General features: G+C 29.9%; 1 protein-coding gene across 1 annotated transcript in view; it reads right to left on the bottom strand.

The window, feature by feature from the left end:
* LOC124536065 (heparan sulfate 2-O-sulfotransferase pipe) overlaps positions 1 to 19,842 on the bottom strand; it is a 62,083-nt gene that overhangs the window by 18,113 nt on the left and 24,128 nt on the right. Inside the window, exon 2 of the mRNA XM_047112494.1 lies at positions 13,610 to 13,746. Within this exon, the coding sequence (XP_046968450.1) occupies positions 13,610 to 13,746 (137 nt within the window). The remainder of the gene's footprint in view (positions 1 to 13,609; positions 13,747 to 19,842) is intronic.

Below are 19,842 nucleotides of genomic sequence, written 5' to 3'. Positions count from 1 at the left end.
ACAATAAATAAATACATTTACATACCGTCTAGCTATTTTTAGCTGACAACGTTACTAAATCAAAACGTTTTTCACGACAAGGTAAGTTATTGCATTGCCATAGCTTTACTTCGTCGTATGCTAGCTGACTAAACTTCCAGTGCAGTATATGGACATAGTACTTAAAAGGAAGTACATTTTGCATGTAACTCTGTTTTAAATTATCAAAGCTTTCCTATGCGAGGAAACGGCTGCCTATCTAAGAAATACTTCTTGCAGAACTACAATTAATTGCAAGGATTTTGCAAGTGGGTAACTTTCTCCCTTTTTAATTACTCCCATACATAGGTATTCTCGGTTGATTTCTTGATATAATTAAATATAAAAATATTACGTTGCTGAATATGAAATGGTCCGTGGTAATTAGGTATTAAAAAGTAATAAAAGGTCCTTCTAAGAAATTATTCTACCCCAGTTTCTAGTGACCAAAGAGATTATTTAGCTCAAAAATGAAGGCTTGCAGTTAAAAGAAATAATAGTGCCTGGGTGGGACATTTTTTTTGTAATTAGTAATAATGAAGTAATTATTTGTATTTTTGAGTAATTTGTGTATTATAATATTAAGTCATTAAATAACAATGTAAATAAATAAAAATTTACAGTATTTCATAGAAATATAATCTATATCTATAGGTACTAATATTATAAATTCTGTTTTTTCGCTCTTTCACTACGAATCCACGGAAGGACACAGGCTGCTTTTTTACTAGTTTTTTTTTTATATAAAATTATGTCTATATAAAAAAGCATAAATCAAATTAAATGTTATCAAACGTCTGCGTAATTAAATTAAAACAAAATTGCATAAATAACAATTTTACTATTTTGAATGTTACACAATTTTACTATTTTGAATGCTATATTGGAATGGGAATCATTTCATTAAAAAAAAAGTGATATAGATTCCCGGAAAGACGTCACCGACAATTCTAGCATACAGGATGTTTTCCCAAGTTTTTATGTTAACTTGAAACCTGATTGTTTGTTTCTAATGGACCCTGAAGTTATTTTAACCATTACAGGAATTCTTTCCTAGGATTAAAACTACTTAGTTTTTGTGGGAATACACAAGATTATTTTATCTGCATGATCTCTAATTTTTTTTAAATTAAATATAGATGCTAACCAGTAATCTAATTATAATCTTGGAGCTCGAGACTACCTTCGGAATGATTTTAATAATTAAATGTTTACTTACAGTTTCTTTACAATTTTTTTACAACAATATATGTACATTCACACTAACATAGATCTTTTAAAAAAAAAACGGTGACAATTATTGTATAGACACGAAGAGAAAAGATAATCTAGCAACACTTAGTTTCCGACTTTGCAAAATTTATATATTCCTAATGTACGGAACTCGTTTCTATATTAAGATTAAACGGTTAATTTTTATTAAGGTATATTACTCAATACTAGAATTTACATAAAAAAGCGTAGACTTAATCTTTATTGAATTCCAGGATATACAAAAATTATTGTACTTTTCTGACATATTAGGGAATTAATAATGAAAAAGTACTACTGAGTTTCTTGCCGGTTCTTCGCGATAGAATTTACTTTCCGAATTGGCTTGGCTGGTATCCCATAAAATTGGCGTCTGTGACCAAAATCGATCACGTCAAATTAATTTTAGTTAACTAAATAAATATATACATAACTTAAACAAACGTAGTAAGAAACTAGGCGTTTTACTGATAATTTAATATATAAAACTGAGAAAATGCTGTATTCCACGAGGTATTTGTGGACTGCGTTTCCCCGATGAATGGCAATTCAGATTATCTGGGCGTAAAATTAACCAACCCTCCTGTCAACGGCAGCGGCAATCAGACGGTTTGCTTATATTTCTTATAAATCGTGTTTCTGTCTGGATTGTGTTGTTTTTTTTATTCTTTAAATTATCTAATTACATAGTTTGTGACGTTGTGTCGATATCTCATTGCTGTAAATTAAAATGTTAATCTGAACAGAAAATAGTTTCTGTAGGTAGGTAGTATAGTAGATACACCTAGTGTATCTATTCGATTATTATAAAACCTGTTGTGTCTATGTTTGTCTATTACTCTTACACAGTCAAACAATTGAATCAAATTATATGAAATTCCCAAGAATCCAGCTCGAAACCTAGAAAGAACACGTCTAACCAGAGCCTTATTTATCATCGATTCCCATTAAGACTTATATTTGAAAAGTAAGTTCATATCCGTTTCGATACAATTTAAATAATGTATTTATCTTAAATAGAAACTCATTCGAAAAAAAGTATAAAAAATATTATTATAAAAAAAAATACGCATCTAAATAGCATATTGTATTCAAAGGGAGAGAGAGGGGAAAATTTCAATGAAATATAATAAATCAAGGCTTCATAAAATAATGTAATTTAAAATAAAATTAACGTTTACGTATTATAATATAGACAACATAATTATACTAAATATTTACATGTATATGTATGAGGCGAGGCCTATTTTTAAAGATATGTGGGAGTTGTGAGTGGCGTCTTCTACCCTCGGGCCTTTATTATAATACCGATCGGATAACCAACTCGTTATAAGAGTTGTTATCCTTTTGTATAAAAAAATAATGCAATTAGTATTGCGTTGAAATACTAAAATTATAAAATTAAATAAGATTCGTATATTCTTAGCACACAATAAATCATAATTTGTACTTACAATGACAAAGATAATATTAAAAACAACTCAAGCACATAGTAGATTATATATAATGAAAAATAATAACATACTTAACCTTGTAAAAACGTCTAATTCCATAACAATCCATTGTTACCGAAAACAAGAATTTATTTCTTATATAATAATCGCAGAACCGAGTAATGATAGTTTAATAGTCGTCCGTTTTTACAAATTAAACATAGAACGTTTTAACAGTTGAAACGGAAGTTATATTTTAAATGTATTATTTTTACCTTGATATTAACCCTGGCAGTTCAAGAAACTCGACGCGGCTATTGCATAACTACGCATGCAAATTGCTTTTTATGAGTCGCTGTAATTGAACCGTTTTGCATATCGATGTGCACTTATTATATTATTACGTTTAGACAACTTGTTGTAGAACTTGAAGATTACTTATTAGTCTTACTAGATAAGTCATTAAATGAATGATTTACATTTTTATGTTAAATAGATCCTGTGAAAATGCCTTTCATTCTAGTTCACACATTAATTTGCTAAAAATTATAAAAGATTCTTGTCATGGCACAAGTATGGTTTAAAATAAAAATTTGGAACAGATTAAACAAAACCTTCTAAAAAAAATCCGATTAGAAATGTTCGTGTAAGAAGTAAATTCAAGCAGTAAACACGATAGGAAAAGGCAATACAAAATTGTTCTCCAACTAAGTCTATCTACATTTTATGTCACGTTTAAGGTTTACGAACACGAATACTTCGTAGAATAGCCTTCATGTCTAAGGATCAAGTGTTTGAACTAACACAGACTGTACCAGGAATGGCGGGATCCATGGTAATGACTTTAAAAAGCGTGACTTCCGAGTATCGCTGGCATTAAAGATTTGCTTTAGTTCCTTACCATAAATAATTCAATATATTTCGTTGGTTTCAGGAGACCTGATTTTAATATTTTCAAAAATATATATTTATTTTCCGGAATAAACCTTATTTCTTAACTATTTTCCGTTCTATTAAACCGAGATAATGTAATGCTAAAATTTCATTATTTATCTTATTTAAATAATAATATTTTAATAATTAAATGCAAAAGATAATTTGTGTAATAATATGCATAAAAATCGTTCACGAATCATATCTACATACAAAAATGTTGTCATTTAAAAAAAGTTATTATAGTTGTGTTGTCGTTTGTTTCAGTGTTGCCATTATAACGGAGTCAGCGGATTGAGTAGAATGACATCGTTGAATTAATAGAAAATAAGATCACGTTGAAATGCTTACATGGATTGTCAGGCCTGTTTAAACAGTAGTAATAATATTATTAAACCAAACTTATCTAACTGTATCTGACAATGCACTCTATTTCGAGTACAATACCACAAAGGGACTATCGCTCTGCCATAAGGAGCAATAAATAGATGTAACAATGGTCCTCTGTTTCGAAGGACGATAAAACGAATCACGACAGCCTTCCGGGTCCCTAAGGGCCCGACGCGGTCACTGACCGACCTTTGAATAGACAATGAGATTGCATTAACGTATCCTTTCTAAGATTTCCGATGATGTAATGTTTGAGAATTTGTAATTAAAAACTTTGATATAGGTTTTTAATTGGAAAATAAACTATGGACAACTACAAAACTCATATTAATCAGATTGTTATTTGATTTATTTTGTCTATATATCAACAGTAATAAATGAGGAGATGTGTTTTTAACTAAAATTCTAAAACAAATATGTATACAAATATCATGATATAAAAAACAGCGCTTCGCAGTTTCACCCGTTATTCATATATTTCTTGTAAGGCGTAAAATATGTTTCGAACTAAATCACCTAGTCACACTTTTGCCTAAAATTATCTAACCGAATTACCCATCTGTTTTTAGTGTGTATGATCAACTATCGTTTAGTATCTCAAAAATCTTTGAGCCAGTAGTCCCTACTACCTATTGGTAAAATTTAATTACTAATTATTTTTCACAGAAAGCAAACAACTGTGATTTTTAAAAACGTATATTCTTGACCTGATGGTACATGGTTACGATTTAAGAGACGGCTTGGAAGTTAAGAGTCGAGATGGCCCAGCGGTTAGAACGCGTGCATCTTAACCGATGATTGCGGGTTCAAACCCAGGCAAGCACCACTATATATATGTGCTTAATTGTGTTTATAATTCATCTTGTGCTCGGCGGTGAAGGAAAACATCGTGAGGAAACCTGCATGTGTCTAATTTCATCGAAATTCTGCCACAAGTGCATTCCGCCAACCCGCATTGGAACAGCGTGGTGGAATATGTTCCAAAACCCTCTCCTTAATGGCAGAGGAGGCCTTATCTCAGCAGTGGGAAATTTACAGGCTGTTACTTTACTTTACTTTTACTTTTGGAAGTTATACCACCAAAGTAATCTAATGCGGTTGTTGGATGAATACTCATGACAATGAAATAACTCAATCTACTTAACATTGTATGCAGTTACTTTGACCTACAAATGTTACATATGCAATCTTGCAGTCGTACAAATTTCCAATCATGTAATTAAGATAACATCAAACATTTCGTTTTACTTTTAACTGGATATAAATTAAGAAAGCGATTTAATTAAATAACATTTAATAAAGGTACCTAATTAAATGTCTTTATAATTAAAGAAAAATATTGTGTTGCTAGTACAACATTTGTAACGATAGAAATAATGTATATGGAGATGTTCTCATATTCTGTCAGATCTTAACTACCAATCTACCCTGGAGCTGTGTTGTGGAACAATCTCCAACCTTTAATTAAGATGACCCTTACAGTAAATTTCAAGGACTAGTGCCATATAATTAAAATGTAATAAGTTATTACCGTAGATTTTATATTTTATTATTTATTGTATTATATATCTTATGCAATATAATATTATATTCGTAACAATATAATACTAAAGAAAAAGAGCTCGACTCTAAAGAAGGCCATAACTTAATACAATACACAAAATACGTGTCATACTTTATAAGTCGTCGCCCATTGGTCGAAATTCGACGATAATTTATTGATCATAAGAGTTAAAAATGTGGGTTATATTGATTCAAACATAATAAAATGATACCTTGTCATTATAATAATTAAAAAAAAAATAAGAAACAATAAAATGATGTGTCCGTAAAGTTGCCTTTAAATTGATTTAGCTTTCTGCATTTTTTATCTGCATAAAATTTAACTATGCCAACTATCACGGGCATTTTTAAAAGTTTTGTCTGCACATCATGCAAGGTTCCAACTTTAAATTGTTGGTAAAGTGTGAGTTGCTTTTATTGTTACAACCTTTAACATATTTTTCTTATTTCAAAAATAATTGTTAACTCTTAATAATCTGTACGCATAGAGGAAGAGAATATTGTTTGATATGCCAATCTGAAAAAAATCTCTTAAGCAAAAACTTACACAAGAAAATATAGCGCGTTTCGGAGAGTAACAAGCGTTTAATTCATATTCTTATAGTATCTATATGGCAATTAATATCGGTAAGAAAATAATACTGGCATGTTACAATTTTTTTTAAATATTACTGCAAAAAAAATTGAACGTGGAACAATAGAATAAAATTAATAAAGCGTGTGGTGTAATCATTTATGAATATTTAAATTGAGTTAAGAATAATTCAATGTAATTATATTTTTGTGATGACAATGTGCGGGAAAACATCGCAGGTAAGTGAATATGCACATATCATTGTTTAATTTTTAATGTGTATGGAAGAATAGAAACATTATTTCAGATTCGCAACAGACTAGTACGAAAAACTACGTTCATTTATAATCAGTCTATTTTTCTATAAGATATTAATTTAACATGGTTATTTTTATTATTAATGTTATTAATTTCGGGATATTTACCATGTTTTTTATTTTTGTTCGGTAGAGCTCGATATTCCGACATTATCTATAATTATACATAATATTATCTATATTATACATAATGTCGAAATATCGAGCTCCACCAAACAAAAATAAAAAACATGGTAAATTTCCCGAAACTAATAACTTTAAAATCTATTTTTCATCTGTTACAAAGTAAGGTATAACATTAATTTTGTTTTACATTATTTTTTAATCCTCTTGTGTTCTTATTTATATTCTATCTATTGGAACTAAGTATTATCTGTATAAAACTCTTATCTTATGAGGCAGATTTATTACAATTATCATTTTAATAAAATAATAGTTCTAATATATATTTAATTCCTGTCGTGGTGGCCAATATTCAGAGATGTTAATGAAACATTTATGTTTAAACAACATATTAGGAATATATAAAAATCATCAACGATAATCACAATCTTATATAGAATAATGAGAATTAAGCTTTGATAAATTTACTAAATGCAATATCTCTAATATTCAATATAAATGATTAGTCCATTTATATCAATAATTGTGATATATGTCTGTCTTTCCTAGTAACATGATTGTACAGTCCCGTACTCGTGCCCTGGATCAGATCAATTAAAAAAAAAACGTATAAGTTTTTCTACTAAGTATTTCTTAGTAGTACTCATGAAAGTAAGCAGTATTATACCGACACGAAGTCAGCAGTGTTACATTCCTGACTCCCTCGTACGTAAAGCAGATGGTTTTACGCCTTCGCTCCGGTCGTGACTCATTACCCTCTCTCGGACTAGTAAGTAATTAGAGTGGTACACCTGTTTTATGCATTCACTTGACTCCAAACATCTCCTGCATTTCTGGTTTCGTAAAATATTGTCAAAGTCAAATTCAATGAGGTGGCACTTATACTTCTGTAGTAATATTATATATGTATAAGTAACTCTGTCTGTCTATCTGTCTGTCGGTCTTTCACTACCAAACCGCTGAACCGATTTTGATGAAAATTGGTATGAAGCAACTTTGAGTTACAAGGAAGGACATATGTTACTTTATTTTGACTAATATACGAGTATGACAACAAAATCCCTAAAAAGCGAGTGAAGCCGCGGGTGACAACGCGGTTCACAATAAAACATTGACACACATGGAAATTAATAGTTTATTAAACTAAAATATATGTTTAAATTATTTCAAATAGTAATATTAAGTATAGTTACTATTAAAATTTGGAAAGTAGTGTTTTATAATCGTTAATCGTTAGCGTACAAATTCGTGTGAACGGTTAATTGTAATACCACACTTTAACAGTGCGCATCGATTTACCGTCAATCAAATTAAGAGAGTAACTGTTTTTTTACCACTTTTCTACTATTAGCATTGTATGTCAATCATGCAAGTGTTATGTCAGTTGAGAGCTGACCTACTGACGCGTAACCTTACGATTTGCTGTTAAGAATCTAACATAGAGGTAATTGCGTTTCATTGCGTTACAGTTCTACATTTTATTCAAGATTTAAAATGAAGATTGTATTTTTTATTTACATTTAAATTGTATTTGATTTATTGATATGATGTATACGAAGATAAGGAATAATAGACCATCTGATGGTAAGTTGTAACCGCCGCCCGTAAACAAGGCCTTGTAAGAAATATTCTCACATCACACATACCATACGAACTAAAACGTTATGTCCCTTTAGCCTGTAATTACACTAGTTCACTCGTCTTTCAAACCGGAATACAATAATACTGACTAATATTGTTTGGCGGTAGAATATCTGATGAGCTGGTGGTACCTACTCAAACGAGCTGGCACAAAGCTCTACTATCAGGAAAAAATACATACTTATAATATAAAAATAATATGGATTTTTATCACGGTATTCCGTTGCTTTTGAATTATCGTCTTAATTGAAAATTAGCTAAGACTTGTAGCTTAAGAAGTACATTAGGTGTTTGTTTAATTGGTTTCCATTTTAGTCTTTTTTTTTTAAACTAAAATGGTGCTATTAATCCAAATATTATAGAACCATATTTCCAAGTTCCAGGACGGATGCAACCTAAAAAGTATGTTAATATGTTTCATAATAAGACAGCGAAATATGCCGACATCGTCGGAGAGAAAATCGTCGGTCTAGGTGCATTCGAAACATTTGTTACCGAAACCATCTCTGATAAAAAAATGTGAGTCTTTAGGTTAATAAATGTCGATAGAAAAGATCGACGTCGATACAATAAGCTTACATTATTTTAGATACCTCTACCGTGTGTTAAAAACTGTCGATTTCAATTCCAAAGTGTAAAACGCGATTTTCATTCACGTTAACGTATAAAATTATTATTTTATTAATTTCGTTGATCAATTAAGAGTTTTTGCGATTTCATTTAAACTACAGTTGCCGTTATGTTATTCTTTACAAACATACTCATTTATATTTATTGATAAAAATATATCGATCAAAATGTATGTATTATATATGTATTGTTTTACTCATGCCAATCCGGAGCGAACAGTTAGTACAGTGATAGTTCTAAATTCAAATGTAAATTTAACGTTGATATTAATTACATTACCATTAGTATAAACCAAACCAAATCATGTTTTTGTGTGCTTTAGATTAAATTACTATAAAAAGTTGGTAACGCTTAATTTCGTAATTCCTCATAATCATAATTAAATATTGCGCAGAGTGACTATTATGATCGTAATAACAGTATTTTAATATACTGATTGTGGGCGGGGAGCAATCCGCGTTAAAACTTACAAATTCAGTGTAAGTTAATGTATATCATTACATAGTTTTTTGTGCATTGTGAATGTAAAAAATTAAATCAAATTACGGCAAACAAAGGCTCATTTTTTCATAATTTTTATACCACAGATCATATACATTGATGTCGTAAGAAAAAAAAAAACAATCCTTATATCACTAATACGCTTATTATCTTGGCAGCTAAGATGTTATGTCCCTTCTGCCTGTGATACAACGGCTCACTCGCCCTTGTAGTCGGAACTCAACGTTAATAAAATTTCCTCTTTGGCGATAGTAGTGATGAGCCCACTCAAGCAGGCTTGCACAAATCCGTAGCACTAAGTATGATGAATATGATGTATTATTAAATATAATAAATCGTTTAATATTTAAGAGTAATTTTTGTTTACTTTTATTATGACACTCGTGTCAGTGGACGATTATTAATTAGTAAGCTGTCAAATTATGTAACGTCTCTGTTGTGTGACGTTAACTAATAATAACAATCCATTATTAGAGACAAGAACCAGATGTCAAAAAGATAATTATCACATTCATCATTCTGCTCTTGTAACGCACATTGATTTTAATCGGAAGATAGGTGAGTGTATTTAACATGATTGTGTCCGTGGCTCATGTACCCATAAGTACCTTACTACCTAAAGTATCTAATATTCTAAACGTCATATCTATTAAAACAAGTAAACGTAGAAAGTCTTATATTGCAAATGATAAATTTCTGTTATGTTTACAAAAAATGTGGTACCTTGAATTAAACTTTGATTCTCTTTTTAACAATACCATTCTTATAAAATAGTTTCATGCCCGCGGGCGAAGTAGCTTAATTATCGTCGGGTTATTAAGCTGCAAAGGAGGTTGTTACATATTATTATATACATATTTTTTTCAATAGGTTAATGATCGTTATAACAATAATTAAATGGAGCTATTAGTAGACACGTTTTAATTGGTCGAGTCGATTGACTGCCATAAGATTATATGTAATAATTATGTTTAAGTTTAAAAAATAAAACGGCTCGCTTAAAAGCTTGTTGATTGTACGTCAGATGCAATTATGTTACAAATGATGACTATATACTAGAGCTGATTATTGTTTTGTAAAGTCGTGAATAATAAGATCCTGTATGCTATTAATTCGCCCTAAAAGGGTACAGCCGCAGCTCGTGACATCATTACTTAAGAACTTAATTAGATAATTAAGATTTATGCCTCTGAATTGTGCACTCTATAAATGATTATAAATATATCATATAAAAACGTTATTATATAAATAATATATTATGGTGTATTCAAGATAAGAGCAAGCACGAATTCTTAAAAAGAAATAAAGTTACGAAGGAAGCGTTACAAATATTGGAAATGCCCTCGTTAATATCTATATGACAGTTTCGTATAACAGTCCACTATCGAGTTTAAACGTTTTGTTCATCTACAAAGGCAACGTCATTAGTCTTCACATACTCTGCCGTATTCTTACATAAAAGAAAAATAATTAAAATAATAGTGTCGCGTCTGGTACCGCAATTTCCATGAAGCTATGCGATGCTTTTCAAACTACGTCGGTTACGTATGTTACACATGTCCGATGTAGATCAACTAATAAGGAAGTGGTATGTACGTGCACCGTGCCCTACGTGCATGCGCAACTTGCGGTCGTGGCTAATGGGCGAATACTTTAACACCAGCCCGTATTAGTCTGCGGTAAACTTCGATTACTCATAGTCCGGGGAGATTTTATATTGCATTAATATTTACTCAATATTACTCTAAGAGGTTTCTCGTCTGACTGACCTTTGGGGCTACGACGTCCGCTGAAGAAAGGAAATAGCTAAACATGACTTCTATCGTGTTTTACATTATTAATTTTTAATCGTAATAACTAGTAAGCGTTTTTAATAGAAACTACTGACTAGCTTTCAGTTTATACAACAAACTAAAATTTAAATATTCAATTACACGATTCAGTATTCTGTTCACGCGATTAACTGAACCATAACTACGATCGGATTAGGGTTCCTACAATATTATACAAAATAAAACATGATTTTATTAGTAATAGAAATGTCGAACATTCAATATATCACCTGTCGGTGAATAGCCTTTATAGATTGAAACCGTAAGAGGTGTTAGATATTTTACGATTGGGCTAATGTTATGTCCTTTGTGTCTGCAATTGCACTGGCTCATTTACCATTCATAATGGAACAAAGCAAGACATTGCCGTTTTGTAATAGATTTACAGGCACAGATAACCAGACACTTAACTCGGTGGTAGGGCTTTGAACAAGCCTGTCTTGTATTTACCATCTACTCACCAAATATTGTACGTTTAAACTTCAAGTAATATTTATTGGTGTTTTCCAATTTGAAGGGTGAGTGAGACAAATAAAGCATCGCGTTTCAACTTGTGCAATATCACCTGAATAGTTGGAATCTTGTCCGGAACGCCATTTAGATAGCGACGTATGGCATTTTAAAATAATAATTTAAAAAATAGGCATTTCTTTGAAGAAAAAATGAGCCAAGTGAAAGGTAAAATAAAAGGTCGTTAAGTACTTGCAAATTCTTTTTAGTCTCAGTGAAAGTTTGAACAATTCAAAGAATATATTTATGTCACGAATAAGATCAGAAGCAGGTTGATTACAAATAACTACTCATACCGAAATTGATTAAAATGACGAATATTTTTATTACTAATTGCAACGAAACATTATACATATACGCATATGAAATATGTACATATTATTTATCGCTAAGATTTATAAGTTGGCTTGACAAAACTACTAAATCCTAGGGAATACCATGTAGAGCCTCAATAACATATAGAGCCTACCAACTTAAAATATTTTAAATATTAGGATCGATGAAGCATATTTTCTGCGGTCTTCTAGAACTGACCCGATTTTTTAATTACATCTCCCTTAGCCTGAGAATCGTTTGCAGGCGCGGCATCTTCAACCGTGTCATAATGAAGCAAATGACAACTTAGTTATTAATGTAAGTAAATACTTTAAGATTGTAAGGAAGCCCGAAAAGGTTCAGTAGTTGTTGGTTCACTAATCAATCATCAATTGATAAACAAATATACGAAATCAATTTTGTATGAAATTCAAATAATCTTTATAAGAATAAATTAAAGTTTGTGACAAAAACAAATGTACTGAATCCTACATCCAGTATAAATTTAGTTTATTTATTTTATTGATAAAAAACCAGATAACAGGATGAAGATAATAAAGAAATACAGCAGAAAATAAAAGACGTAGGCCCTTAAACATTTCTCACTAACATTATTACTGCTAATTATTTTAATTATCATTCCCGTCAAGTCTGTAGTTTTTAAATATATTATAGTCATAGTGTTATACGAGCTATTTAGTATAGACCCTACTACTATACTATATTACCCGGCCTTCTGGCGTATTGTCATTAAATAAAAAAAAACGAAATATATGTATGTATATTACAAGTATATGTATTTTACATAGACATTTTTAATATTTTTCATTGATTTGATATATTCCTGACAAAATTACTGTTACCATTAGTATTTACTGTAATACGTGTATGAATGATTAGAATTATTTTTTAACTTCAATTACATTAAATTCTTTACTTTTCAGTTGAAGGGTTTTTAATACCTTATCTTTAATTAATGGTATAATTTGTAAATCAGCTGATATTGCATCATTATGTTTTACACATATTGGTTTTGGCCCGCGATTTGATCTTGTTTTCGGATCTTGCATGCCTGGTGCATACAGTTTGCTAGATTGGTTGACGTTTATGATTGCAACGGTCGTATATAAGTTATATAGCCGTAGTGGTTGACGTTTATGGTAACAGCTATCCACTTTATGGTTCTAGTGTTAAATTATATAGCCTATCCTCAATAAATTAACTGTCTAACTCATAGGAATAATTCCAATAGGTGTATTCCATCGTGGGTTATATACAAACTCAAAATGTTTAAATCTTTCGAAAATTGTAACAATTTTAATAGTGTATGTAGAATTTAAGGCAAGTAAAATATTAGGAACAATAAAAATGCTATGTATGTATACGTAAGTCAGAATTATATTTATAAAAATCAGAACTCAATAAAAAGTAATAAAAATTAAACCCGAGGACAGGCTTTGAAAGATTTTGAAGATGAAAGATATTTTTATTTTTATTTTGGTCGTCAATATTCCAAAGAATGATCGATTATATCTCTGATTCTGATCTGTAACGCATGTTATATTCAAAAAAACTTACTGTCTGTGAGATGGTTAAAGGCTGTAACGTCATCGTTGAGTCTCTGCATGCGTCGGAGCTTGGTGCTAAGGTCTCGCGTGTGTAGGAACAGGAACAATGTGCAGGAAACTGCCACCAGCGCTACTAGTTCACTCGTCCTGAAAAGAGTTCATATTCTTACTTAATCAAATCAGGTAAAGTAACTGTACATGTTTCAATCTGATTTTAATTGCATGTGAAAAATAAATAAAGTATGAATTAAGGACTACAACATTAACAGATTAAAACTTATCAACACTTTATACTTTCTTCTTCTGATTGCTTTTAATGAATTTATTAATCAGACGAGCTATATCTTACATCAAAAGTAATTAACAAACACGAATTAATGAACTTATCCTTAAAATAATTAACGATAATATTTGAAATAAAACCTTTTTTTATTATACTCGGAATTTCAAAATGTAGATTTAATTCATATGATATAAAACTTATTCAGCGACCTTTTTAATGTAATTGTTTATAATTAACCGTTTTTACACTTGAATAAATTGATGTCGTTACGATTTCATGGTCTTCTTACAAAGTCTCACGCAATTATTATTAGTGTCTGGAAGCAAATTTTATAAGGACGTATTAATTAATGCTTTTATCGGTTTGCAATCAGATTATAATCATCATTATATGTTATTATTAGCTTTGCCTGATAAATAGTTTCTAATTATACGTTACAGCTAATTTGTTTAGGTATAAGCATTTTAAATTGAAATTTTCAAAGTTTCAACTCACGTAGGTATATGGTATTCGATGAATTCGTTTAAAGCTGTACCAGCTTCAAATAAGTTTTTTCAAATCTAAATGTAATTTTTCCCTGTATAGATTAACCAGAAAAAGTATGTAGTAATATATTAACACTAAAGTGCTTCACACCTGTAAGAGGTGAATTTCTGTGTTACAAAGAGTCACAGTCAAACAATGTATTATTTGATAGTTTCTGATTTCATATAATTTTCATATATTGAAACAGTAAAAAAAACAGTTACAAAGAGCCAGACACTCTGAATACTGACACGTAAATTTAAGAATAAATTTTATATTATTAAACAAAATTTACAGAGGTAATCCATTAAAATAGAGTAGATTATATAACTAGGGCATGCAGAGTCCATTATAACAGACCTCGATGTTGCCGGAGGAATTCTAAAAATAAAGCCTTTCATTGTTAACCTCGCCCAGACTCTCGAATAAAAGGAAAGTCTATGAAAATTTTATTTTATTTGAGAGCTTATAAATAGGCTTTTAATAAAATTTACACGCGGTCATGATTTATGCAATAATTATTTTCTTTTCATATTTTTATATAGCTCAGGACTTCATGTTAACAAATTTTTATATTATAAAATTTACATGAGATATCAATTATGGCAATTATTAATTTATTTTTAATGTAATAATTGTATTTATTGTAATATAGAATTAGTAATTATTATTATCTTATAGAAAAGTTATACGTATGCTATTTATAGTCTTAACGCAGTTAAATAGATAGATATGTTTTAGTTAATAAATAAGGCGTTATATTCGTCAATGTTTAATAAATTACTTTTCACTTGTAAAATAATTTCGTCATTTATGAAAACTTAATTTAGATATTATATAATAAATTTAGATGACACATTTTCTTTGAACATGCTCTTCGAAATCAAATATTTTGTTGTTAAAGTTTGATGGTGGAAATTATGATGGTCATTATCGATGTGGTCAAAGCTTTTACCTTCTGTGTAAGTAAGTAAAGTAAGTTTCTATTCTAATCAAGACAAATGGCAGTTTACGTCACGTGAGTTAGTCATTGCATGCGCATGCTGAGTAGGTACGGACCCTCTAACAGGTTGCTGGTGAATGTTAATTTGTAAATAAATCGTGTTTTTTGTACATCTAGAAGAGATAGCTGATCGTGACTTAACTTTTTCAAAAGAATATTCAAACTTTATATACTATAAAGGTCAGAAAATGGAGTATGTACTTATCATTTCGATATCACAACGTAATACAATATTGATTGCACATAAATATTTTTCTAGAATATGAATGCGTTGTTACATAAACACTTTTTAAAATGATTCTACTTAGTATTACTAATTCTTTAATTTTAAGGGGATTATATAATAACACAGTTTATACTTATTTGTAGATTTAGCCTCGTGCTTATAAAACTAGAAGTGATTTGCAGTTACAAAATGTAAATCGATGTTACCGTATACGATGTGCAGTCTTTGGTTAAATTACATCATCAATAAAAACACGATTTTTCCTTATTTGTAGAACATGTGAATTAAGTACCATATGCTTCTCTTTATTAGAATCAGTCAACGCAAATTCACCATTACCGTAATCTCTAATCCGAAATTTTATTTAAGTAAAAATAATTAATAAGAAAAACTAAACAGGGAAGTAGTATTGACACATTAGTAGGAATAAAATAAACTTGTTACTGGCGGGCACAATTCCTATAGAGATTTAATACAAGAGCCGCTGCGAATGTGGCATCTCAAACAGTTTTGTATTCCAGATAAGGATGGATATTGATATGAATTATATCTCTTGCATTGTCATTCAATTATTTCGCTTCTACTTTTTATGTCTGTCGAATTTCAACGACAAACTACGTCAAGCAAAAATAAGATGAATTAAACTTGATTTATCATACACACTGTATTAATAGGAACACAAAGTTAGTCTGTATATACTTTATAAGTTTCCGTCTATCAGCTTTTCCGTTAGTCTGAAATTTATTATGAAACGAGTTTGAATCCCATTGGATTTTTATGCCTTATATCCGACGACCCCAACCTCTTAAACGTGGGCAAAGTCACGGGCGACAACGAGTAATATATTATGTATTCATTATTTAGGCAACTTTATGAAAAGTGCACACAGCTGTTGCTGCTATGATATAATTTATAAAACAAATCCTGTCCATGCACTATTTATTAGCAATGAGAGACTAGGATACAGTTACATTGTCTGACTCATCAATAAGATGAAAAACAGTAGTACAAGTAATTTTGAGAATAACATAATCTACCTAGATGATTTGCACAAAACCCTACCGTCCTAATAAATTATTATGTTCGTTCTAAGAATAAGTTATTAAGTTGAAACGCTAATAACATTAATGACGCTCTTCGTTTGATAACCATTTTTAAAAATTGGCATTTTTTAAAAATATATATTGTATGTAATATATTTCGTAGACAATTTTAGTTATTGCGAATGTAAATATTCATTCATAGGTCTGTTATATTTACAAAGCCTTATCTCCATTGAACCTGGTTACAAGGGTTTAACTAAATAAAAACCCTTATTATTTATAGAAAAGATAATCTATAAGCAATTTACTAATAGCACATAGAGGCGTTCAATTCATCAGAGAATCGTTTAAAAATAATGATTATACAAGTCACGTATCAACTTAATTGCAAACTTTTCTTGTCGGATCTTGTGCGGAATTTCAAGTATGTCTATAACAAACTATAACTCATTGAAAAGTCATCTTGGGTTCTATTTGGAAAACTTTCTTACGTACATGACATTCATTATTTTCCAACTAACCAAAACTATTAAATTTTAAAACTATCAAGTTATTTGTTAAAAATATATTATTCCAATAATCTAAATAAACATTTAAGTATACTTAAGAACGGAAATTGCAGGTTTCTCCGTGATTAGGAGAGTTAAAACGTCTTATAAAACGAGGCTAAGAACCCTTTTCCCACGAGAGCCACATCTGAGCGCTAATTTTCCCCTTTCCCTTTTACCGACCGTATCAAATGCATTGCGATGGAAACAATCCTTTCACTGTCCTCAATAATATTGGCATTTGGGTATCATGCATAAATCATATAATTATATACATGCATATACAGGGAAGGGAGTCTATTTACCTGCCATTGCACTCTATTATATGTATAATGGAAGATACGAACAAATATAATACTTAAATTATTTCAGTCTTAGCGACTTTTATTTCACTATATTCCTATCTCAAAATAACCCTACTATTTAAAGTTTAGATTATTTATCTTTTTGTAACGGTTTCATATTGAGGTCACGTAGTAAGTCAGCTCAAATGTGCCAATAACAATAAAAATCACTGAATAAACTGCAGCTTCTGTAATAAAAATATTAACGGTTGTAATCGACAGCTTTTGATTCTTTCACACACTTTTAAGATAAAAGCAACAGTATTAACCGTAAAAAAAACTCACACAGTAAAATATGAATATCTCGTCATATGTTTACGTGTCACTTATGTGTCGTATTACAGTAATCATTTTTGAAATAAACCTAATGCAATATTGTTTACTTAATTTTTGTGTAAACTAATTATTGACTGTGATATTTGTACGTATTTGTTTATTTTAATATTGACATTTATTTATCTTTATATTTAATTGAAATGTGTTAGTCATTTTATGTATAAATTTTATATTTAGTGATTTAATATCCCTTTGACAGCTTCGTTGTCCTAGTGGCCCGATATGAAGATTTATGCCATTGGCATGCCATGCCATAAACGTAAACATTTTGTTGAATGTTCTTGTTGAATAAAGATTTTATAGTACAATCAACGTACAATAATGTGTGGTAATGCGCTTGTCTTATCAGATTGTAGCTTACAAAAATTAAATCAGGCATTGTGTTGCAACGTCAGTGCTTAGCTAGAGGTTTATAAGACCGTATCCAGACATATATCTTTTACTTTGTTTAATTTAATGATATGTACATACATACATACATTATTATATTATATATATTATTATACGTGCGAACCACATTACGCAAATATCAATACGATATGAGACTTAATAAATTGAAAAAGGTTATAAAAATAATGAATTTCTTATTGGTTTTCATGCATTTGCATTTAATAAACAAACAAATAAAATTGAGGCGAGTGAAATTTAATGTTTTAACCACAAGATAGAACTTTAAATTCTGTGTGAAACTCTACTACTTTAGACAAGTGGTGCCTAAATGGCAGCCGACATCGACATGAATGAGCACTTAACTCGTGCCCATGGTCATGCCACGAAAATCAGCCAGTTTCGAGTCCACTTCGTTACTTTACGTTCGATTATTTTTTGCAAGCAATTTAGAATTTAAATTACTTTATAGTTTCACTTCATTCAAGTCAAGTCATCGAGGATTTGATCAAAATAATTATGGTTACATTTTTATATATTTTACGAAAACAATCAAACGTTCCCATTCAAAATATAAATTGTCGTTTTCATATTTTATTTCAATAAATAAAAGTGTCATCAATGTTATCACTGACATCGTTTTGAAATTCAAATTGTTATCTGGAATATTCTGAGAAGATATTATTATATTGAACTTATATAACTTATTATATTGATATTAATATAATTTATTTAATATGCTTCAATAATATACAAATTTAAATACAGTATATTGCAGTATATTGCAGTATACAAACTTTACGCTATATTGAGTTTCAGATACCACTTAAAAGCTTAATATGAGTTTCACAACGCCTCGTTACTCATATTTAATGGATCCGATCATATTTGAAAGAAAATCAATTTTAATCTGTTGTGAGGTATTGACAAATTTAATGTCCTTTAAATTTGAACTAACAACTTTTTATTCCGTTATTTAAGCCACTTTACCTGTTAATTTTATATCGTCTAAAAAGACGACAGATATAATGTAGTATTTATTATGATTTTATTTTAAAGATTATAGTAAGTCTTTGAGTTATCATTCTTCAATCATCTATCTATCAAACTTCACAGTAAATATACACAAGTAATCATGCATATGTATGTATCTAACTGATCAAGGAATTCGTAATAGTGTAGAGCTTTAAAGGCGAACGGAGAAATTTAATTTATTTACACGTTTAGTGCCTATCGAGTTACGAGCTGAATTCGAAATGTGGAACAAATTTGCAATTCTATTTGCAATCAAAGCTTTAGGGTTCGATATATTTGTTGTCCTTTTGTTGTGATTTTATTTATAGTTACTTTGAAATGTCATAGAGTAAAGACGAAATTTACTTTGAAAGGGATTAGTGATTACGTTCTAAACAATTCACTTGAATTTAACCACTTTTTGTGTTCATGTGCACGATTAAGCTACATGAAGTTTAAATATGAATGTAAACATTTAATTTTTAAAATTTCTAGTAATTGTTTTTGTAATAAAAATACCTATCTCTAATTATA

This window comes from Vanessa cardui, chromosome 16, assembly GCF_905220365.1.
Source record: "Vanessa cardui chromosome 16, ilVanCard2.1, whole genome shotgun sequence".
NCBI classification, from domain to species: Eukaryota; Metazoa; Arthropoda; class Insecta; order Lepidoptera; family Nymphalidae; genus Vanessa; species Vanessa cardui.
The sequence above is the reverse complement of the archived record's forward strand: the minus strand, read 5'-3'. Positions and strand labels throughout refer to the sequence as shown.